Source organism: Cherax quadricarinatus, unplaced genomic scaffold (genome assembly GCF_038502225.1).
Source record: "Cherax quadricarinatus isolate ZL_2023a unplaced genomic scaffold, ASM3850222v1 Contig66, whole genome shotgun sequence".
NCBI classification, from domain to species: Eukaryota; Metazoa; Arthropoda; class Malacostraca; order Decapoda; family Parastacidae; genus Cherax; species Cherax quadricarinatus.
In genome coordinates this window covers 372,148-398,514 of record NW_027195092.1, presented here as the reverse complement: position 1 = coordinate 398,514, position 26,367 = coordinate 372,148, and the positions used below count along the sequence as shown (strand labels likewise).

The 26,367-nt window shown below is 40.1% G+C and overlaps 1 protein-coding gene and 1 long non-coding RNA gene across 2 annotated transcripts; both read left to right on the top strand.

Moving 5' to 3' along the window:
• The first annotated feature begins 2,801 nt into the window (after positions 1 to 2,801).
• On the top strand, positions 2,802 to 6,872 carry LOC128701062 (cuticle protein 16.8-like). Its single transcript, XM_053794609.2, has 3 exons — positions 2,802 to 3,387; positions 4,263 to 4,420; positions 6,327 to 6,872. The coding sequence occupies exons 1-3, from the start codon at positions 3,376 to 3,378 to the stop codon at positions 6,481 to 6,483; spliced, it is 327 nt and encodes a 108-aa protein (XP_053650584.1). The 5' UTR covers positions 2,802 to 3,375; the 3' UTR covers positions 6,484 to 6,872.
• A 4,807-nt stretch (positions 6,873 to 11,679) lies between these two features.
• LOC128701063 (uncharacterized) lies at positions 11,680 to 23,310 on the top strand. The gene is made up of 2 exons (XR_008408845.2): positions 11,680 to 11,820; positions 21,509 to 23,310. It is a non-coding gene; the product is annotated as an uncharacterized lncRNA (long non-coding RNA).
• Positions 23,311 to 26,367: the final 3,057 nt, after the last annotated feature.

Here is a 26,367-nt window from a genome sequence, read left to right as displayed (position 1 = left end):
AGTACACACACACACATACATGCCAGGGGGCAGGAGCTGTGAATCAACCCCTGCAACGACAACTAGGTGAGTACAGTTTGCAACCTGTGGAAGTCAGAATATCCTAGTGTAACTAATGTGGTATTATATTATGGCAACATTTCGCTCTCCAGGAGCTTTGTCAAGCAAAATGTTGCTACAATGATATGTCACATTAGTTGCACTTGTGTCGTTTTGCCCAACATATTGTCGGTAATTCTCTCAACATTAATAGAAGGATCAAGAGAACGATTGAACAAGAGTGGGTCGAAAAGGTTGCACGGGTTTTGCAAAGCAATGGAGAGAGATGTCTGCTGAGACCTAACCACAGAATGGGTGGGATTTGAACACATGGCGAGTCGTAAGGCTTCAGGCCAATGCGTGAAATGCTGGGCCAGCTGGCTACAATAAGATTCATCCAACAGGCCAGTGTCTTAAGCACCGGCCTAGAGTTTTACAACCCATTCTGTGGTTTCTTAGCAATTGTGTTATTATGATTTTTTGAGTTCAGAGAGATGCACTGCAGCTGCTGAGACAAAGATACAGAGCCTGGAGGAGGGACTGAAGGAGCTGAAGTGGGTTACAGAGCCGAGGAACAAAAGGGGCAAAGAGATGAGAACAGGAGCATCAGCTGCCAGTGAGAGGACTGAAGGAATGGAAGGAACTAAGAGATCCTTTGTGGAAGTGTTATCAGGCTACCAGGAGGTGCAGGAGATGATAAGGGAAATAGCAAAGATGATCAAATTAGATCCAGTGATACGGAAGGAAAGGAAATGGGAAGAGTAGACGGAGAGGTTACTAATTATTCATGGGAGTCACGAGGCTAAAGGGAAGACTCATGGTAAAAGATGACAGGCAGAGGAAACAGATTGAAAATATCATCGTAATAACAGTAGAAAAGGACAGAAACCAGCTGACTTTTTTTTTTCAGAAATTTGGGGGTATTCAAAGACTAAAAAATCGCCCAGTCAAGTTGACATTCATGATAGAAATGGTACGAAACAGAATCATGCAGCAGAAACCACAATTAAGAGATTTGGAAAAATACCAGTGGATGTATCTCGACCATGACAGAACAAGAAAGGAACGAGAGTAACTGAGAGAGAGGGTAGAAAGATTCCATAGGCAGGAAGGAAAGTCAGGGCAGACATCAACAGACACGGAAGCTCAGGTTTGGGGGAACCACCAAACAACCACTCAAAGAGCCCTCTTAATACCTAGCCCCCCACTCAAACACAATAACCCATAACAAACCACATTCCACACCCACAGTCATCACTCCCTCCCCCAGGATAAACACCATCTTTGCAGCAGCCTCCCACCCTGCCTTCCATACTCCAAACCTGTACCAACTCCTACCACCCCTGCGGCCCATGGGCAAAGACCCAGTAACCTAGAAACCAGTATACAGTATGGAAAAAGGCTGAGGGTATGGCACACCAATGCAGATGGAATAACAAATAAGAGTGATGAGTAGCATGGAGGCATCCTTGGGCATCACAGAACTCATCTAAATAAAGCTCATGGGGATGATAACAGATGCAATCTTCCCATCAGGACATCAGCTTCTGAGGAAAGACAGATGGAACAGAGTGGAAAGAGGAGTTGCACTGCTCATCCAAAACCAGTAGAACTTTGAGATGAGAGGAATGGAGAGAGGGGGAACAAGATGACTACATCATGGGAACACTTCAGACCGGGGACTCCAAGATGGTGATAGCAGTGATAAACAACCCTCCACCAAACAACAGGAGACCAAGACGAGAGAACGATGAGAGCAACAGAGCGAAGGACCTACATGGGCAGGGCAAAGTTACTCATCATGGGAGGATTTTAACCACAAGGAAATTGACTAAGAAAACTTGGAGACAGAGCTCCACTAACCTCCACAGAGCTCCACTAACCTCCACAGAGCTCCACTAACCTCCACAGAGCTCCACTAACCTCCACAGAGCTCCACTAACCTCCACAGAACTCCACTAACCTCCACAGAGCTCCACTAACCTCCACAGAGCTCCACTAACCTCCACAGAGCTCCACTAACCTCCACAGAGCTCCACTAACCTCCACAGAGCTCCACTAACCTCCACAGAGCTCCACTAACCTCCACAGAGCTCCTCTGATCTCCACAGAGCTCCACTAACCTCCACAGAGCTCCACTAACCTCCACAGAGCTCCACTAACCTCCACAGAGCTCCACTAACCTCCACAGAGCTCCACTAACCTCCACAGAGCTCCTCTGATCTCCACAGAGCTCCACTAACCTCCACAGAGCTCCACTAACCTCCACAGAGCTCCACTAACCTCCACAGAGCTCCACTAACCTCCACAGAGCTCCACTAACCTCCACAGAGCTCCACTAACCTCCACAGAGCTCCACTAACCTCCACAGAGCTCCACTAACCTCCACAGAGCTCCACTAACCTCCACAGAGCTCCACTGACCTCCACAGAGCTCCACTAACCTCCACAGAGCTCCACTAACCTCCACAGAGCTCCACTGACCTCCACAGAGCTCCACTGACCCCACAGAGCTCCACTAACCTCCACAGAGCTCCACTAACCTCCACAGAGCTCCACTGACCTCTACTATGAGTGAACGGTTAGATTGCTGAAGATTACAGAGCAATTGCAGTGAACCTTTTCACGGCTGTCACTGCAGGTCAGCTGTGATGGACCGTGGACCGTGGACCGTGGTCCGTGATGCGTGAACCAGGGGTATGGGGGGAGGTCTGAGACCAGTATATAAGGTCTGGGATGGTCTGTCTCTCTCAGACGCTCTAAGCTCTTGTCTCAGCTCACTGCTGTGCCTCTAACCTCTTGTCTCAGCTCACTGCTGTGCCTCTAACCTCTTGTCTCAGCTCACTGCTGTGCCTCTAACCTCTTGTCTCAGCTCGCGGCTGTGCCTCTAACCTCTTGTCTCAGCTCACTGCTGTGCCTCTAACCTCTTGTCTCAGCTCGCGGCTGTGCCTCTAACCTCTTGTCTCAGCTCACTGCTGTGCCTCTAACCTCTTGTCTCAGCTCGCGGCTGTGCCTCTAACCTCTTGTCTCAGCTCACTGCTGTGCCTCTAACCTCTTGTCTCAGCTCACTGCTGTGCCTCTAACCTCTTGTCTCAGCTAACTGCTGTGCCTCTAACCTCTTGTCTCAGCTAACTGCTGTGCCTCTAACCTCTTGTCTCAGCTAACTGCTGTGCCTCTAACCTCTTGTCTCAGCTCACTGCTGTGCCTCTAACCTCTTGTCTCAGCTCACTGCTGTGCCTCTAACCTCTTGTCTCAGCTCACTGCTGTGCCTCTAAGCTCTTGTCTCAGCTCACTGCTGTGCCTCTAAGCTCTTGTCTCAGCATCGCTCAGCTCTGAGATGAAGACTTCAGTGAGTCTAGTTTGATCCACTAAATAATAATAATAATAATAATAATAATAATAATAATAATAATAATAATAATAATAATAATACCATTATTATTACTATTATTATTATTATTATTATTATTATTATTATGAAAAAAACACTAAACCCACAGGGATCATGCAGTACTTGAGCAGTGGGAGGTAATGAGGTTTGTTCCAAGGAAGAGGAGGAGGAGGGCAAATAGCTCCATTTCCTTGGATCAAGAACATATATCCTGCATTGCTGGACGGAGTTCAAATTTTTTCCCCGGTCACTATTCCAACGGAAGGGCTCTTCATGCGAGGACTCGGAGCTGGCATCCTATTTCCTCGGATCAAACCTGATTACCTCCAATCCCCTCCCTTCCAGGGGGGGGTAAGATCCCATGCGGATTTAGAGCTTTCCTAAATTATGCTAATGTGCGCTGTATAATTGTGTATAACCGTATTTTGTGTTATGTTTTAGCAGATTATTGTGGCCCAGGTGGCCCTGGTGGCTCACTTGGTGGCCCTGGTGGCCCTGGTGGTTCACTTGGTGGCCCTGGTGGCCGACTGGGTGGCACTGGTGGCCCACTAGGTGGCTCATTGGGTGACCCACTGGGTGGCTCTGGTGGACCTGGTGGCCGACTGGGTGGCCATGCTGGCCCACTGGGTGGCCCTGGTAGCCAGCCTGATGGCCCCAATAATTTTTTAGCCAAAATTCGCCAAAAATAATTCCCTATCTCAATTTATAACATGAGAGTCTATGGGAGAAAATAGTTCACTTAACGAGCTAAACCTCGGAACCTAACTAAGGCGCTATGCGAGGGGTAACTACGTTAATATGTTTTTAATTACTGTTTTGTGTTTTTTCGCCAGATTATTGTGGCCCAGGGAGCCCTGATGGCCCTGGTGGCCCTGGTGGCCCTTGTGGCCCTCACTGCAGCACGACCAGAGGGTGTTCTTGACTTCGAGGGGGACAGTCACCAACACTCACAGAAGGGGGAGCCAGGCAACAAGGTCGAAGGCTCGTATAGGTGAGTTGAGGTTATATTTGTCCTGCTCTTGTTACTGTTCTTGTTTTTGCTCGTGCTCCTATTATTCTTCTTCTTGTTCTTCTTCTCTCCTCTTCCTCCTCCTTCTTGTTCTTGGGCTCTAAGAGGCTGCAAGAATGTAAAGAATGTAAAGAGGAGCTTAGCACACCTTTGGCTAATCTTTTCAACATATCACTACAAACTGGCATGGTGCCAGATAAGTGGAAAATGGCAAATGTGATACCTATTTTCAAAACAGGTGACAGGTCCTTAGCTTCGAACTATAGACCAATAAGCCTAACCTCCATAGTGGGAAAATTTATGGAATCAATAATTGCCGAGGCAGTTCGTAGCCACCTTGAAAAGCATAAATTAATCAACGAATCTCAGCATGGTTTTACAAAGGGGCGTTCCTGCCTTACGAATTTATTAACTTTTTTCACTAAGGTATTTGAGGAGGTAGATCATGGTAATGAATATGATATTGTGTATATGGACTTCAGTAAGGCTTTTGACAGGGTCCCACATCAGAGACTATTGAGGAAAATTAAAGCACATGGAATAGGAGGAGAAATTTTTTCCTGGATAGAGGCATGGTTGACAAATAGGCAGCAGAGAGTTTGCATAAATGGGGAGAAATCAGAGTGGGGAAGCGTCACGAGCGGTGTTCCACAGGGGTCAGTGTTGGGCCCCCTGCTGTTCACAATCTACATAAACGACATAGATGAGGGCATAAAGAGCGACATCGGCAAGTTTGCCGATGACACCAAAATAGGCCGTCGAATTCATTCTGACGAGGACATTCGAGCACTCCAGGAAGATTTGAATAGACTGATGCAGTGATCGGAGAAGTGGCAGATGCAGTTTAATATAGACAAATGCAAAGTTCTAAATGTTGGACAGGACAATAACCATGCCACATATAAACTAAATAATGTAGATCTTAATATTACGGATTGCGAAAAAGATTTAGGAGTTCTGGTTAGCAGTAATCTGAAACCAAGACAACAGTGCATAAGTGTTCGCAATAAAGCTAATAGAATCCTTGGCTTCATATCAAGAAGCATAAATAATAGGAGTCCTCAGGTTGTTCTTCAACTCTATACATCCTTGGTTAGGCCTCATTTAGATTATGCTGCACAGTTTTGGTCACCGTATTACAGAATGGATATAAATTCTCTGGAAAATGTACAAAGGAGGATGACAAAGATGATCCCATGTATCAGAAACCTTCCCTATGAGGATAGACTAAGGGCCCTGAAACTGCACTCTCTAGAAAGACGTAGAATTAGGGGGGATATGATTGAGGTTTATAAGTGGAAGACAGGAATAAATAAAGGGGATGTAAATAGTGTGCTGAAAATATCTAGCCTAGACAGGACTCGCAGCAATGGTTTTAAGTTGGAAAAATTCAGATTCAGGAGGGATATAGGAAAGTACTGGTTTGGTAATAGAGTTGTGGATGAGTGGAACAAACTCCCAAGTACCGTTATAGAGGCCAGAACGTTGTGTAGCTTTAAAAATAGGTTGGATAAATACATGAGTAGATGTGGGTGGGTGTGAGTTGGACCTGATAGCTTGTGCTAACAGGTCGGTTGCCGTGTTCCTCCCTTAAGTCAATGTGACCTGACCTGACTAGGTTGGGTGCATTGGCTTAAGCCGGTAGGGACTTGGACCTGCCTCGCATGGGCCAGTAGGCCTTCTGCAGTGTTCCTTCGTTCTTATGTTCTTATGTTCTTATATCTGGCCTAAAGTTGAGGTCTTCCAAATGTAAACAAGGACTGAGATCTCTTCTTCTTCTCCTTCTCTTTTAATCTATTCTTCTCTTCTTCGTATATTTGTTCTCAAATTAGTTAATGGAACAAGAGTAGAAAGTGCAAAGTATAAACCCAGTTCTGTGTGTTTACAGTTGGACGTCTCCCGAAGGTATCGAGTTTTACGTCAAGTACGTTGCTGACGAAGATGGGTACCGGGTGCTGGAGTCCAACGCCGTTCCCGTGAGTTCCTGGGGAGCCAAGGCCGATGGCACCCAGGGGTCCTTCCAGGACTACGAGACTGAAACATAGTCCAAGTACTGACCTTCTCAAAGACTCCAGGATGACTACGATGACAGGAATGTCGCTTCACGATGCTGTTTTGGACTCCTCCAAGACCTGGACAACTGATAACCTAGTTGATGACCTGGCGATGACCTGGCTTTCTCGGGAGATGTTACCCTGATGAGGACTACTTTAGAATCCCCCAGGACCTCGTCAAGTGATAACCTTGCTGATGACTTGTCTATCACTCTCATAACAATGACCAGCTTTGCAACGCGTCTATTACCAGGAACTGTTGATAAGTGACGCCCTTGTGCAACAATAATTGCAGTGATAGTAGGTAGTTAGTGACCTCGTTCGTCTGTAAACACAATATATATCTGTGGTGGTGATATGTAAATCAATAATTATGCAATAGCTGCAAATATTGTTTTAATGTTTGTGTCCCAGAAACTATTGTTGTTTTAGGGAAGATTAAACCAGTGTTTGTCCAGGGTAATTCCCCTCTCTTGACGTCTCTCTCTCCCTTCCCCTCCAACTTGTGTTGCCAGGGCCTCCCTTCTCCCCCCTCATTCTCTCCCTCCCTCAACATCTGTTGTGTTAGGGCCATCCTCCTGCCCCCTAGCATAAACACATGCATTGCCTGAGTCTCAGCTCCTGGCCTCACCTCTCGACTGGGTTCACTCTCCTGGCTTTGTGAACTCTGTCATACCTATTCTTAAAGCTATGTATGGATTCTGCCTCTAACAGTCTCCAGGACATTCAACTTCCTGATAACGCTGAGGCTATGTCTGTATAGTCACCTAATTGCGGTTGCAGGGGTCGATTCATAGCTCCTGGCCCTGACTCATCACGGGTGGCTACTGGGTTCACACTTTACCTGCTTCAGGAGATTTATCATACACACATCAGGAGTGTGTGTGTGTGTGTGTGTGTGTGTGTGTGTGTGTGTGTGTGTGTGTGTGTGTGTGTGTGTGTGTGTGTGTGTGTGTGTGTGTGTGTGTGTGTGTGTGTGTGTGTGTGTGTGTGTGTGTGTGTGTGTACTCACCTAGTTGTACTCACCTAGTTGAGGTTGCGGGGGTCGAGTCCGAGCTCCTGGCCCCGCCTCTTCACTGATCGCTACTAGGTCACTCTCCCTGAGCCGTGAGCTTTATCGTACCTCTGCTTAAAGCTATGTATGGATCCTGCCTCCACTACATCGCTTCCCAAACTATTCCACTTACTGACTACTCTGTGGCTGAAGAAATACTTCTTAACATCCCTGTGATTCATCTGTGTCTTTAGCTTCCAACTGTGTCCCCTTGTTACTGTGTCCAATCTCTGGAACATCCTGTTTTTGTCCACCTTGTCAATTCCTCTCAGTATTTTGTATGTCGTTATCATGTCCCCCCTATCTCTCCTGTCCTCCAGTGTCGTCAGGTTGATTTCCCTTAACCTCTCCCTCAGTGTATATACACTGAGATATACACCTCTCAGTGTATATACACTGAGATATACACCTGTCAGTGTATATACACTGGGATATACACCTGTCATTGTATATACACTGAGATATACACCTGTCAGTGTATATACACTGAGATATACACCTCTCAGTGTATATACACTGAGATATACACCTCTCAGTGTATATACACTGGGATATACACCTGTCAGTGTATATACACTGAGATATACACCTCTCAGTGTATATACACTGAGATATACACCTCTCAGTGTATATACACTGAGATATACACCTCTCAGTGTATATATACTGAGATATACACCTGTCAGTGTATATACACTGAGATATACACCTCTCAGTGTATATACACTGAGATATACACCTCTCAGTGTATATACACTGAGATATACACCTCTCAGTGTATATACACTGAGATATACACCTCTCAGTGTATATATACTGAGATATACACCTCTCAGTGTATATACACTGAGATATACACCTCTCAGTGTATATACACTGGGATATACACCTGTCAGTGTATATACACTGAGATATACACCTCTCAGTGTATATACACTGAGATATACACCTCTCAGTGTATATACACTGAGATATACACCTCTCAGTGTATATACACTGAGATATACACCTCTCAGTGTATATACACTGAGATATACACCTCTCAGTGTATATACACTGAGATATACACCTCTCAGTGTATATACACTGAGATATACACCTCTCAGTGTATATACACTGAGATATACACCTCTCAGTGTATATACACTGAGATATACACCTCTCAGTGTATATACACTGAGATATACACCTCTCAGTGTATATACACTGAGATATACACCTCTCAGTGTATATACACTGAGATATACACCTCTCAGTGTATATACACTGAGATATACACCTCTCAGTGTATATACACTGAGATATACACCTCTCAGTGTATATACACTGAGATATACACCTCTCAGTGTATATACACTGAGATATACACCTCTCAGTGTATATACACTGAGATATACACCTCTCAGTGTATATACACTGAGATATACACCTCTCAGTGTATATACACTGAGATATACACCTCTCAGTGTATATACACTGAGATATACACCTCTCAGTGTATATACACTGAGATATACACCTCTCAGTGTATATACACTGAGATATACACCTCTCAGTGTATATACACTGAGATATACACCTCTCAGTGTATATACACTGAGATATACACCTCTCAGTGTATATACACTGAGATATACACCTCTCAGTGTATATACACTGAGATATACACCTCTCAGTGTATATACACTGAGATATACACCTCTCAGTGTATATACTCTGAGATATACACCTCTCAGTGTATATACACTGAGATATACACCTCTCAGTGTATATACACTGAGATATACACCTCTCAGTGTATATACTCTGAGACATACGCCTCTCAGTGTATATACACTGAGATATACACCTCTCAGTGTATATACACTGAGATATACACCTCTCAGTGTATATACACTGAGATATACACCTCTCAGTGTATATACTCTGAGACATACGCCTCTCAGTGTATATACACTGAGATATACACCTCTCAGTGTATATACACTGAGATATACACCTCTCAGTGTATATACACTGAGATATACACCTCTCAGTGTATCTCCGTATGAAAACAATAATAATAATGATAATAATAATAATAATAATAATAATAATAATAATAATAATAATAATAATAATAATAATAATAACAATAATAATAATAATAATAACAATAATAATAATAATAATAATAATAATAATAATAATAATAATAATAATAATAACAATAATAATAATAATAATAATAATAATAATAATAATAATAATAATAATAATAACAATAATAATAATAATAATAATAATAATAATAATAATAATAATAATAATAATAATAAAAATAATAATAATAATAATAATAACAATAATAATAATAATAATAATAACAATAATAATAATAATAATAATAATAATAATAATAATAATAATAACAATAATAATAATAATAATAATAATAATAATAATAATAATAATAATAATAATAATAATAATAAAAATAATAATAATAATAATAATAACAATAATAATAATAATAATAATAATAATAATAATAATAATAATAATAATAATAAAAATAATAATAATAATAATAATAATAATAATAATAATAATAATAATAATAATAATAATAACAATAATAATAATAATAATAATAATAATAATAATAATAATAATAATAATAATAATAACAATAATAATAATAATAATAATAATAATAATAATAATAATAACAATAATAATAATAATAATAATAATAATAATAATAATAATAATAATAATAACAATAATAATAATAATAATAATAATAATAATAATAATAATAATAATAATAATAATAATAATAACAATAATAATAATAATAATAATAATAATAATAATAATAATAATAATAATAATAATAATAATAATAATAATAATAATAATAATAATAATAATAATAATAATAATAATAACAATAATAATAATAATAATAATAATAATAATAATAATAATAATAACAATAATAATAATAATAATAATAATAATAATAACAATAATAATAATAATAATAATAATAATAATAATAACAATAATAATAATAATAATAATAATAATAATAATAATAATAATAATAATAATAATAACAATAATAATAATAATAATAATAATAATAATAATAATAATAATAATAATAATAATAATAATAATAATAATAATAATAATAATAATAATAATAACAATAATAATAATAATAATAATAATAATAATAACAATAATAATAATAATAATAATAATAATAATAATAATAATAATAATAATAATAATAATAATAATAACAATAATAATAATAATAATAATAATAATAATAACAATAATAATAATAATAATAATAATAATAATAATAATAATAATAATAATAATAATAATAACAATAATAATAATAATAATAATAATAATAATAATAATAACAATAATAATAATAATAATAATAATAATAATAATAATAATAATAATGTCCTCAGAAGACATCATCGACGTAACAAGGTGACTGCTGACGTCTTGAAGAGAAGTCTTGTTCCTGGTGGACGAGGAGGAGGAGGAAGAGAAAGAGGAAGAGGAAGAGGAGAAGGAGGAAGAGGAGAAGGAGGAGGAAGAGGAGAAGGAGGAACAGGAGGAGGAAGAAGAGGAGGAGGAGGAAGAGGAGAAGAAAGAGGAGAAGGAGGAAGAGGAGAAGGAGGAAGAGGAGAAGGATAGGCTTGTGCTGGTTGAGGGATGGGTCATGATATTTAGGATTTAGACCTATCCTACCCTATCCTAGGATGAATCCTCTTCACTCCCCGTTACCCAAGAGATCCCTACGTGACCCCATACGGGTTTAACCCTCCCCATATACACAGAAACCATAGCAATAAGACTGACACAAACAAACAGATCTGTCTAACCTCTCCGCATCCAGGGGTCCCTACGCGACCCCTACGGGTTTAACCCTCTCCACATACACAAAAAACACAGCGAAAACAGAAAAACGACAAGTAACAGCATATTAAAAATCGCCAAAATAAAAAAAAAATATTTGTAGGTTGTTTAAGGCGGCTTAAGGAGAAACGAGTCAGGTTACAGACAAGGTCACTGAGACTGTAGTATAAAGATACCCTGGCCTGCAGTAGCCCTGCCCAGTCGTCTGCTGAGCCTGCTGTAGCTGCTACTGCTGCTGCTGCTGCACCTGCTGCTGCACCTACTGCTGCATCTGCACCTGCTGCTGCATCTGCACCTGCTGCTGCACCTACTTTAACACTTTCGTTATGAAATTCTTGGTAAACTTCTAACATTTAGATAAGTTCCTCGTTGAACCCACAAGTTGGGCACCTGTGCAACACCTGGGTGACTTTATTGATGAATAAGACACATGTGCAACACCTGGGTGACTTTATTGATGAATAAGACACATGTGCAACACCTGGGTGACTTTATTGATGAATAAGACACATGTGCAACACCTGGGTGACTTTATTGATGAATAAGACACCTGTACAACACCTGGGTGACTTTATTGATGAATAAGACACCTGTACAACACCTGGGTGACTTTATTGATGAATAAGACACCTGTACAACACCTGGGTGACTTTATTGATGAATAAGACACCTGTACAACACCTGGGTGACTTTATTGATGAATAAGACACCTGTACAACACCTGGGTGACTTTATTGATGAATAAGACACATGTACAACACCTGGGTGACTTTATTGATGAATAAGACACATGTACAACACCTGGGTGACTTTATTGATGAATAAGGCACCTGTACAACACCTGGGTGACTTTATTGATGAATAAGACACATGTACAACACCTGGGTGACTTTATTGATGAATAAGACACATGTACAACACCTGGGTGACTTTATTGATGAATAAGACACCTGTACAACACCTGGGTGACTTTATTGATGAATAAGACACATGTGCAACACCTGGGTGACTTTATTGATGAATAAGACACATGTACAACACCTGGGTGACTTTATTGATGAATAAGACACATGTGCAACACCTGGGTGACTTAATTGATGAATAAGACACATGTACAACACCTGGGTGACTTTACTGATGAATAAGACACATGTACAACACCTGGGTGACTTTATTGATGAATAAGACACATGTGCAACACCTGGGTGACTTTATTGATGAATAAGACACATGTACAACACCTGGGTGACTTTATTGATGAATAAGACACATGTACAACACCTGGGTGACTTTATTGATGAATAAGACACATGTACAACACCTGGGTGACTTTATTGATGAATAAGACACATGTACAACACTTGGGTGACTTTATTGATGAATAAGACACATGTACAACACCTGGGTGACTTTACTGATGAATAAGACACATGTACAACACCTGGGTGACTTTATTGATGAATAAGACACATGTACAACACCTGGGTGACTTTATTGATGAATAAGACACATGTACAACACCTGGGTGACTTTACTGATGAATAAGACACATGTACAACACCTGGGTGACTTTACTGATGAATAAGACACATGTACAACACCTGGGTGACTTTATTGATGAATAAGACACATGTACAACACCTGGGTGACTTTACTGATGAATAAGACACATGTACAACACCTGGGTGTCTTTATTGATGAATAAGACACATGTACAACACCTGGGTGACTTTATTGATGAATAAGACACATGTACAACACCTGTGTGACTTTATTGATGAATAAGACACATGTACAACACCTGGGTGACTTTATTGATGAATAAGACACATGTACAACACCTGGGTGTCTTTATTGATGAATAAGAGACATGTACAACACCTGGGTGACTTTATTGATGAATAAGACACATGTACAACACCTGTGTGACTTTATTGATGAATAAGACACATGTACAACACCTGTGTGACTTTATTGATGAATAAGACACATGTACAACACCTGGGTGTCTTTATTGATGAATAAGACACATGTACAACACCTGGGTGACTTATTGATGAATAAGACACATGTACAACACCTGGGTGACTTTATTGATGAATAAGACACATGTACAACACCTGGGTGACTTTATTGACGAATAAGACACATGTACAACACCTGGGTGACTTTATTGATGAATAAGACACATGTACAACACCTGGGTGACTTTATTGATGAATAAGACACATGTACAACACCTGGGTGACTTTATTGATGAATAAGACACATGTACAACACCTGGGTGACTTTATTGATGAATAAGACACATGTACAACACCTGGGTGACTTTATTGATGAATAAGACACATGTACAACACCTGGGTGACTTTATTGATGAATAAGACACATGTACAACACCTGGGTGACTTTATTGATGAATAAGACACATGTGCAACACCTGGGTGATTTTATTGATGAATAAGACACATGTACAACACCTGGGTGACTTTATTGATGAATAAGACACATGTGCAACACCTGGGTGACTTTATTGATGAATAAGACACATGTACAACACCTAGGTGACTTTATTGATGAATAAGACACATGTACAACACCTGGGTGACTTTATTGATGAATAAGACACATGTACAACACCCGGGTGACTTTATTGATGAATAAGACACATGTGCAACACCTGGGTGACTTTATTGATGAATAAGACACATGTACAACACCTGTGTGACTTTATTGATGAATAAGACACATGTACAACACCTGGGTGACTTTATTGATGAATAAGACACATGTACAACACCTGGGTGACTTTATTGATGAATAAGACACATGTACAACACCTGGGTGACTTTATTGATGAATAAGACACATGTACAACACCTAGGTGACTTTATTGATGAATAAGACACATGTACAACACCTGGGTGACTTTATTGATGAATAAAACACATGTACAACACCTAGGTGACTTTATTGATGAATAAGACACATGTACAACACCTAGGTGACTTTATTGATGAATAAGACACATGTACAACACCTGCGTGACTTTATTGATGAATAAGACACCTGTACAACACCCGGGGGACTTTATTGATGAATAAGACACATGTGCAACACCTGGGTGACTTTATTGATGAATAAGACACATGTACAACACCTGGGTGACTTTATTGATGAATAAGACACATGTACAACACCTGGGTGACTTTATTGATGAATAAGACACATGTACAACACCTAGGTGACTTTATTGATGAATAAGACACATGTACAACACCTGGGTGACTTTATTGATGAATAAGACACATGTACAACACCTAGGTGACTTTATTGATGAATAAGACACATGTACAACACCTGGGTGACTTTATTGATGAATAAGACACATGTACAACACCTAGGTGACTTTATTGATGAATAAGACACATGTACAACACCTAGGTCACTTTATTGATGAATAAGACACATGTACAACACCTAGGTGACTTTATTGATGAATAAGACACATGTACAACACCTAGGTGACTTTATTGATGAATAAGACACATGTACAACACCTGGGTGACTTTATTGATGAATAAGACACATGTACAACACCTGGGTGTCTTTATTGATGAATAAGACACATGTACAACACCTGGGTGACTTTATTGATGAATAAGACACATGTACAACACCTGGGTGACTTTATTGATGAATAAGACACATGTACAACACCTGGGTGACTTTATTGATGAATAAGACACATGTACAACACCTGGATGACTTTATTGATGAATAAGACACATGTACAACACCTGGGTGACTTTATTGATGAATAAGACACACGTGCAACACCTGGGTGACTTTATTGATGAATAAGACACATGTACAACACCTAGGTGACTTTATTGATGAATAAGACACATGTACAACACCTAGGTGACTTTATTGATGAATAAGACACCTGTACAACACCCGGGGGACTTTATTGATGAATAAGACACATGTGCAACACCTGGGTGACTTTATTGATGAATAAGACACATGTACAACACCTGGGTGACTTTATTGATGAATAAGACACATGTACAACACCTGGGTGACTTTATTGATGAATAAGACACATGTACAACACCTGGATGACTTTATTGATGAATAAGACACATGTACAACACCTGGGTGACTTTATTGATGAATAAGGCACCTGTACAACACCTGGGTGACTTTATTGATGAATAAGACACATGTACAACACCTGGGTGACTTTATTGATGAATAAGACACATGTACAACACCTGGGTGACTTTATTGATGAATAAGACACCTGTGCAACACCTGGGTGACTTTATTGATGAATAAGACACCTGTGCAACACCTGGGTGACTTTATTGATGAATAAGACACATGTACAACACCTAGGTGACTTTATTGATGAATAAGACACATGTACAACACCTGGGTGACTTAATTGATGAATAAGACACATGTACAACACCTGGGTGACTTTACTGATGAATAAGACACATGTACAACACCTGGGTGACTTTATTGATGAATAAGACACATGTGCAACACCTGGGTGACTTTATTGATGAATAAGACACATGTACAACACCTGGGTGACTTTATTGATGAATAAGACACATGTACAACACCTGGGTGACTTTATTGATGAATAAGACACATGTACAACACCTGGGTGACTTTATTGATGAATAAGACACATGTACAACACTTGGGTGACTTTATTGATGAATAAGACACATGTACAACACCTGGGTGACTTTACTGATGAATAAGACACATGTACAACACCTGGGTGACTTTATTGATGAATAAGACACATGTACAACACCTGGGTGACTTTATTGATGAATAAGACACATGTACAACACCTGGGTGACTTTACTGATGAATAAGACACATGTACAACACCTGGGTGACTTTACTGATGAATAAGACACATGTACAACACCTGGGTGACTTTATTGATGAATAAGACACATGTACAACACCTGGGTGACTTTACTGATGAATAAGACACATGTACAACACCTGGGTGTCTTTATTGATGAATAAGACACATGTACAACACCTGGGTGACTTTATTGATGAATAAGACACATGTACAACACCTGTGTGACTTTATTGATGAATAAGACACATGTACAACACCTGGGTGACTTTATTGATGAATAAGACACATGTACAACACCTGGGTGTCTTTATTGATGAATAAGAGACATGTACAACACCTGGGTGACTTTATTGATGAATAAGACACATGTACAACACCTGTGTGACTTTATTGATGAATAAGACACATGTACAACACCTGTGTGACTTTATTGATGAATAAGACACATGTACAACACCTGGGTGTCTTTATTGATGAATAAGACACATGTACAACACCTGGGTGACTTATTGATGAATAAGACACATGTACAACACCTGGGTGACTTTATTGATGAATAAGACACATGTACAACACCTGGGTGACTTTATTGACGAATAAGACACATGTACAACACCTGGGTGACTTTATTGATGAATAAGACACATGTACAACACCTGGGTGACTTTATTGATGAATAAGACACATGTACAACACCTGGGTGACTTTATTGATGAATAAGACACATGTACAACACCTGGGTGACTTTATTGATGAATAAGACACATGTACAACACCTGGGTGACTTTATTGATGAATAAGACACATGTACAACACCTGGGTGACTTTATTGATGAATAAGACACATGTACAACACCTGGGTGACTTTATTGATGAATAAGACACATGTGCAACACCTGGGTGATTTTATTGATGAATAAGACACATGTACAACACCTGGGTGACTTTATTGATGAATAAGACACATGTGCAACACCTGGGTGACTTTATTGATGAATAAGACACATGTACAACACCTAGGTGACTTTATTGATGAATAAGACACATGTACAACACCTGGGTGACTTTATTGATGAATAAGACACATGTACAACACCCGGGTGACTTTATTGATGAATAAGACACATGTGCAACACCTGGGTGACTTTATTGATGAATAAGACACATGTACAACACCTGTGTGACTTTATTGATGAATAAGACACATGTACAACACCTGGGTGACTTTATTGATGAATAAGACACATGTACAACACCTGGGTGACTTTATTGATGAATAAGACACATGTACAACACCTGGGTGACTTTATTGATGAATAAGACACATGTACAACACCTAGGTGACTTTATTGATGAATAAGACACATGTACAACACCTGGGTGACTTTATTGATGAATAAAACACATGTACAACACCTAGGTGACTTTATTGATGAATAAGACACATGTACAACACCTAGGTGACTTTATTGATGAATAAGACACATGTACAACACCTGCGTGACTTTATTGATGAATAAGACACCTGTACAACACCCGGGGGACTTTATTGATGAATAAGACACATGTGCAACACCTGGGTGACTTTATTGATGAATAAGACACATGTACAACACCTGGGTGACTTTATTGATGAATAAGACACATGTACAACACCTGGGTGACTTTATTGATGAATAAGACACATGTACAACACCTAGGTGACTTTATTGATGAATAAGACACATGTACAACACCTGGGTGACTTTATTGATGAATAAGACACATGTACAACACCTAGGTGACTTTATTGATGAATAAGACACATGTACAACACCTGGGTGACTTTATTGATGAATAAGACACATGTACAACACCTAGGTGACTTTATTGATGAATAAGACACATGTACAACACCTAGGTCACTTTATTGATGAATAAGACACATGTACAACACCTAGGTGACTTTATTGATGAATAAGACACATGTACAACACCTAGGTGACTTTATTGATGAATAAGACACATGTACAACACCTGGGTGACTTTATTGATGAATAAGACACATGTACAACACCTGGGTGTCTTTATTGATGAATAAGACACATGTACAACACCTGGGTGACTTTATTGATGAATAAGACACATGTACAACACCTGGGTGACTTTATTGATGAATAAGACACATGTACAACACCTGGGTGACTTTATTGATGAATAAGACACATGTACAACACCTGGATGACTTTATTGATGAATAAGACACATGTACAACACCTGGGTGACTTTATTGATGAATAAGACACACGTGCAACACCTGGGTGACTTTATTGATGAATAAGACACATGTACAACACCTAGGTGACTTTATTGATGAATAAGACACATGTACAACACCTAGGTGACTTTATTGATGAATAAGACACCTGTACAACACCCGGGGGACTTTATTGATGAATAAGACACATGTGCAACACCTGGGTGACTTTATTGATGAATAAGACACATGTACAACACCTGGGTGACTTTATTGATGAATAAGACACATGTACAACACCTGGGTGACTTTATTGATGAATAAGACACATGTACAACACCTGCGTGACTTTATTGATGAATAAGACACATGTACAACACCTGGGTGACTTTATTGATGAATAAGACACATGTACAACACCTAGGTGACTTTATTGATGAATAAGACACATGTACAACACCTGGGTGACTTTATTGATGAATAAGACACATGTACAACACCTGGGTGACTTTATTTATGAATAAGACACATGTACAACACCTGCGTGACTTTATTGATGAATAAGACACATGTACATCACCTGGGTGACTTTATTGATGAATAAGACACATGTACAACACCTGGGTGACTTTATTGATGAATAAGACACATGTACAACACCTGGATGACTTTATTGATGAATAAGACACATGTACAACACCTGGGTGACTTTATTGATGAATAAGACACATGTACAACACCTGGGTGACTTTATTGATGAATAAGACACATGTACAACACCTGGGTGACTTTATTGATGAATAAGACACATGTACAACACCTGGGTGACTTTATTGATGAATAAGACACATGTACAACACCTGGGTGACTTTATTGATGAATAAGACACATGTACAACACCTGGGTGACTTTATTGATGAATAAGACACATGTACAACACCTGGGTGACTTTATTGATGAATAAGACACATGTACAACACCTGGGTGACTTTATTGATGAATAAGACACATGTACAACACCTGGGTGACTTTATTGATGAATAAGACACATGTACAACACCTGGGTGACTTTATTGATGAATAAGACACATGTACAACACCTGGGTGACTTTATTGATGAATAAGACACATGTACAACACCTGGGTGACTTTATTGATGAATAAGACACATGTACAACACCTGGGTGACTTTATTGATGAATAAGACACATGTACAACACCTGGGTGACTTTATTGATGAATAAGACACATGTACAACACCTGGGTGACTTTATTGATGAATAAGACACATGTACAACACCTGGGTGACTTTATTGATGAATAAGACACATGTACAACACCTGGGTGACTTTATTGATGAATAAGACACATGTACAACACCTGGGTGACTTTATTGATGAATAAGACACATGTACAACACCTGGGTGTCTTTATTGATGAATAAGACACATGTACAACACCTGGGTGACTTTATTGATGAATAAGACACATGTACAACACCTGGGTGACTTTATTGATGAATAAGACACATGTGCAACACCTGGGTGACTTTATTGATGAATAAGACACATGTACAACACCTGGGTGACTTTATTGATGAATAAGACACATGTACAACACCTGGGTGACTTTATTGATGAATAAGACACATGTACAACACCTGGGTGACTTTATTGATGAATAAGACACATGTACAACACCTGGGTGACTTTATTGATGAATAAGACACATGTACAACACCTGGGTGTCTTTATTGATGAATAAGACACATGTACAACACCTGGGTGACTATTTTGATGAATACGACACATGTACAACACCTGGGTGACTTTATTGATGAATAAGACACATGTGCAACACCTGGGTGACTTTATTGATGAATAAGACACATGTACAACACCTGGGTGACTTTATTGATGAATAAGACACATGTGCAACACCTGGGTGACTTTATTGATGAATAAGACACATGTGCAACACCTGGGTGACTTTATTGATGAATAAGACACATGTACAACACCTGGGTGACTTTATTGATGAATAAGACACATGAACAACACCTGGGTGTCTTTATTGATGAATAAGACACATGTACAACACCTGGGTGACTTTATTGATGAATAAGACACATGTACAACACCTGGGTGACTTTATTGATGAATAAGACACATGTACAACACCTGGGTGACTTTATTGATGAATAAGACACATGTACAACACCTGGGTGACTTTATTGATGAATAAGACACATGTACAACACCTGGGTGACTTTATTGATGAATAAGACACATGTACAACACCTGGGTGACTTTATTGATGAATAAGACACATGTACAACACCTGGGTGACTTTATTGATGAATAAGACACATGTACAACACCTGGGTGACTTTATTGATGAATAAGACACATGTACAACACCTGGGTGACTTTATTGATGAATAAGACACCTGTACAACACCTGGGTGACTTTATTGATGAATATGACACATGTACAACACCTGGGTGACTTTATTGATGAATAAGACACATGTACAACACCTGGGTGACTTTATTGATGAATAAGACACATGTACAACACCTGGGTGACTTTATTGATGAATAAGACACATGTACAACACCTGGGTGACTTTATTGATGAATAAGACACCTGTACAACACCTGGGTGACTTTATTGATGAATAAGACACATGTACAACACCTGGGTGACTTTATTGATGAATAAGACACATGTACAACACCTGGGTGACTTTATTGATGAATAAGACACATGTACAACACCTGGGTGACTTTATTGATGAATAAGACACATGTATAACACCTGGGTGACTTTATTGATGAATAAGACACCTTTTCTCATATATTCATACAAGTCTGTACCTTTGCAGGTGTTGTTGCAGGTGTTGTTGGTGGTGCTGCTGGCAGCAGTGACCTCTGCCAACCCCTGGCACAGGTTCAGAACCAGTGACGGGATCCGCAGCCTGTCCCGGCCCTCTCTTAGCTGGGGTCTACCCCGGAGTCTATCGCCGTCTAACGCTGTCTACATAGACAGAAGTGATGAGAGCTTTGAGGACGACTCCCTAGAGAGCTTCGAGCTTAGACGACGCTATTTCTTGGGCTAGAAGAGCTGGGGTTGTTGGATGATGGTAGAAGGACTGTGTCAACTCTCTGTGTTGTCATTCTTAGGATAGATGGAAGGTGAAGAACCAGTGGATAGATGTACAATCAGTCCTCTGTATCTACTATCCTGAAACCACAACTATGAGGATAGATAAAGAGTTGAAGATCTAAGGAAAAGGCGTCTATTCAACCTCTATTTCCCCCATTTTAAGGACAGCACCCCAGGATAGACGGGGGAAATTGAAAACCTACCTGAAAACTCCACATCCTCAACTTCTCATCTATCCCAAGAGATCCTCCTGTCAACTGTGAGCAGGACAAAGAGAGTGGAGCATACTCCCACTTTCCCAATAGACAAGTCAACTGCCCCCTTCAACCATCATCAATCTGGACACAGACACAGTATACATACCAAGACTTAATTTTAGATAAAATCTTTCTAAGAATTGACCTATCAAGTCTTCCTCTTGTCTAAATGCCCTAATGTCTAAATATTCTAGTGTTTAAATACTCTATTGTCTAAGTACCCTAGTGTGTAGATACCCTATTGTCTAAATACCCTGTTGTCTAAGCCCCTATTATCTAAACACCTTTGTGTCTAAATACCCTAGTGTCTAAACACCTTAGTGTCTAAATACCTTAGTGTCTAAATACCTAGTGTCTAAATACCTTAGTGTCTAAACACCCAAATGTCTAAATACCCTAGTGTCTGAACACCCAAATGTCAAAATACCCTAGTGTCTAAACACCCAAATGTCTAAATACCCTAGTGTCTAAACACTCTAATGTCTAAATACCCTAGTGTCTAAACACCCAAATGTCTAAATACCCTAGTGTCTAAACACCCAAATGTCTAAATACCCTAGTGTCTAAACACCCAAATGTCTAAATACCCTAGTGTCTAAACACCCAAATGTCTAAATACCCTAGTGTCTAAACACCCAAATGTCTAAATACCCTAGTGTCTAAACACTCTAATGTCTAAATACCCTAGTGTCTAAACACCCAAATGTCTAAATACCCTAGTGTCTAAACACTCTAATGTCTAAATACCCTAGTGTCTAAACACCCAAATGTCTAAATACCCTAGTGTCTGAACACCCAAATGTCTAAATACCCTAGTGTCTAAACACCCAAATGTCTAAATACCCTAGTGTCTAAACACTCTAATGTCTAAATACCCTAGTGTCTAAACACCCAAATGTCTAAATACCCTAGTGTCTAAACACCCAAATGTCTAAATACCCTAGTGTCTAAACACCCAAATGTCTAAATACCCTAGTGTCTAAACACCCAAATGTCTAAATACCCTAGTGTCTAAACACCCAAATGTCTAAATACCCTAGTGTCTAAACACCCTAGTGTCTAAATACCCTAGTGTCTAAACACCCTAATGTCTAAATACCCTAGTGTCTAAACACCCTAATGTCTAAATATCCTAGTGTCTGAACACCCTATTGTCTAATATGTAAGTTTTCTGTCGACTGTGTCTAAACCCTCAGCTTGTCAGCTTAAGTCCAGTAAGCTGACACAGAAATATACATCAGAATACACGATGATCATCCAAAAATTTGTTTTTTTTAATAAATTCCACAGTTTTTAGGCCTAAAGTCGAGAAAACATGCTCCAGTGTAGGCCTATCTACACGGTGTACAGTGACGTACACGGTGTACAGTGTCTGACGTACACGGTGTACAGTGTCTGACGTACACGGTGTACAGTGTCTGACGTACACGGTGTACAGTGTCTGACGTACACGGTGTACAGTGTCTGACGTACACAGTGTACAGTGTCTGACGTACACAGTGTACAGTGTCTGACGTACACAGTGTACAGTGTCTGACGTACACAGTGTACAGTGTCTGACGTACACGGTGTACAGTGTCTGACGTACACAGTGTACAGTGTCTTAAATGACTCTTTACGTATATGTTAAAAAGTTATTCTCAGGCTTGCCAGGCGCCCATATGTGGCAGCAGTTATTTTGTTGATGTGTACCTCAGGAGATGTGCTCGGCATGATGCTCTTCCCAAGATCCTTTTCTTTTTATGAGGTTTGCAGCTTTCAACCCCTGAGCCTGTACTCTGTCTGCGGTCTTCTTTGACTTTCCCCAAGTTCGATAACTTTGCACTTGGTGGGGTTAAACTCCAGGAGCCACTTGTCGGAGCAAGTTGGAGCCTGTCCAGATCCCTTTGTAGGCTTTCCTGATCCTCATCCGCTTGTATTCTCCTCATTAGCTTCACGTCGTCTGCAAACAGGGACACCTCTGACTCTATCCCTTCCGTCATGTCATTTACATATACAAGAAAGAGCACCGGACCTAGGACTCACCCTTGTGGAACCCCGCTCGTCACAGGCGCCCACTCTAAGACCTCGTCACGTACCATCAATCGATGTCTCCCTGTCGGATATTATCTAATCCATTGCAGTGCGTTTGATATTCCTGCTTGCTCCTCTAGCATTTGCACTAATCTTTTGTGTTGAACAGGAAGCATCCTTCCATTCCTCAGGTAGTCGCCCTGTTCTGATAGATGTGTTGAAGATTGTTGTTTGTGGTACACACAGTGCCTCTGCTCTCTCTCTCTCTCTCTCTCTCTCTCAGGACCCATGGAGAGATATCCGGTCTCACTGTCTTTGAGGTATCTAGTGCATATAGCAGTCTCTTTATCTCCTTCTCGGTTGTGTGTAGTGTGTCCAGCACTTGCTGGTGCACCCTACCATCCTGGATTGCTGGAAGCCTTTCTGTCTCCACTGAAAATACTTCCTTAAATCTCGTGTTGAGATCTTCACATATTTCTTGATTGCTTCTTGTGATCTCTCCTCCTTCCTTCCTCAGCCTGATTACCTGGTCCTTGACTGCTATGTTCCTCCTGATGTGGGTGTACAGCAGCTTTGGGTCAGATATGACTTTTGATACTATGTCATTCTCGTATTGCCGCTGGGCCTCCATCCTTATCCGTGCATTTTCATTTCTGACTCTTCGACTAATCTCCTTATTTCCTGAGTCCTTTGTCTTCTGTACCTTTTCCATGCTCTAACTCACCTATCTTTGCCCTCTCTACACCTTCGGGTGAAACTGAGAGTATCGTTCTTGTCTTATTTCTGTTGCCCTTGGGTATAAGATAAGATAAGATTTCGTTCGGATTTTTAACCCCGGAGGGTTAGCCACCCAGGATAACCCAAGAAAGTCAGTGCGTCATCGAGGACTGTCTAACTTATTTCCATTGGGGTCCTTAATCTTGTCCCCCAGGATGCGACCCACACCAGTCGACTAACACCCAGGTACCTATTTGCTGCTAGGTGAACAGGACAACAGGTGTAAGGAAACGTGTCGAATGTTTCCACCCGCCGGGAATCGAACCCGGGCCCACCGTGTGTGAAGCGGGAGCTTTAGCCACCAGGCCACCGGGCCACCTCTATGCATCCCTGAAATTTGTAGTCACTTGTTCCATCATGTCATTTATTGTCTTTTCCTCCAGTTCTCTTCCCCATTGCACCACATGCAAGGATTGCCTCTTGTCTGTCTCCGTTGGTGCTCCATACCTTCAGCTTCTTTTCCAATGTTGTATTCTGGGAGGTTTGTGGGGGCAGGGAGAGTGGGAGACCTGGCAAGATACTATGGGAAACTGCTGCGTAGGTGGGGTTTGTGATGTGGAGTGGGGCTGTGGGTGCAGAGTGTGGGTTGTTTTGAGTTAATTTGTGGTTGCTGTGGGGGGGAGGACAGGGTTGAAAGTGTTCTGTGGGCAGTTCTGTGAGTGGTTGTGTTTGATGGTCTTCCTGAGTCTGGGTTCCCTTGCCCATCTCTCTTTCCTGCCCTTTGTGTCTTTGTCTCCTCCTTCTCAGTTTCTGTCATTCTTCTCATGTTCTGTTGCAATAGAGGTACACCTACTGGTAATTTGGTGAGCCCCTTAGTCATTGTTTGTGCTGCAGGATCCTGTTTCGCACCATTTCTCACTTGAAAATCAATTTGAATATTTTTTTCCATTTGAGTATCCCCTTACTCTCTGAAAATTTGACAGCTCAGTTATGTCCTCGCCTGTTTGTGTAATGATGTTCTCAATCTCTTTTTCCTATCCCTGTCAACTTACATTTTATTCCTTCTGCCTTCTAAAGCCCACAAACAAAGACTGACCTTTCCCTGTTATCCTAATGCATTTATTTTCTCATTTCCGGGTCCGAGTTAAGTATCTCCACGACTGCTATTGTAACATTTTCTGGATCTCCTGATCCAGGAGTCAGGAATCGCGGGAAGAACTAAAAGCTATAAATGAAATCGAAAGAAACCCAAAGTATTTCTTCTCCTATGCCAAATCAAAGTGGAGAACAACGTCCAGTATTGGGCCCCTACTTAAACAAGAGAGCTTGCTACCACCTGCAGCTCACAAGACTGCCATCCCCACGAGCCCCTTTGGGGCGGGGCAGATGGCAGACCAGAGGCCTAGCTTCTCCCTACGAGCCCCGTGAGGGCGGGGAATGTGGCTAGGCCTGGGGACAGTTTGTCCTAAAGATGAGGGGGTACTTGTACCTCCTCCCATGGGAGACTTAAGTCTCGAGACACTCCCCAGATAGGGAGCCAAGGCCGGGTCACCACTACTTGGAAAAGACCCGGGCCGGGAGAATACCGGCG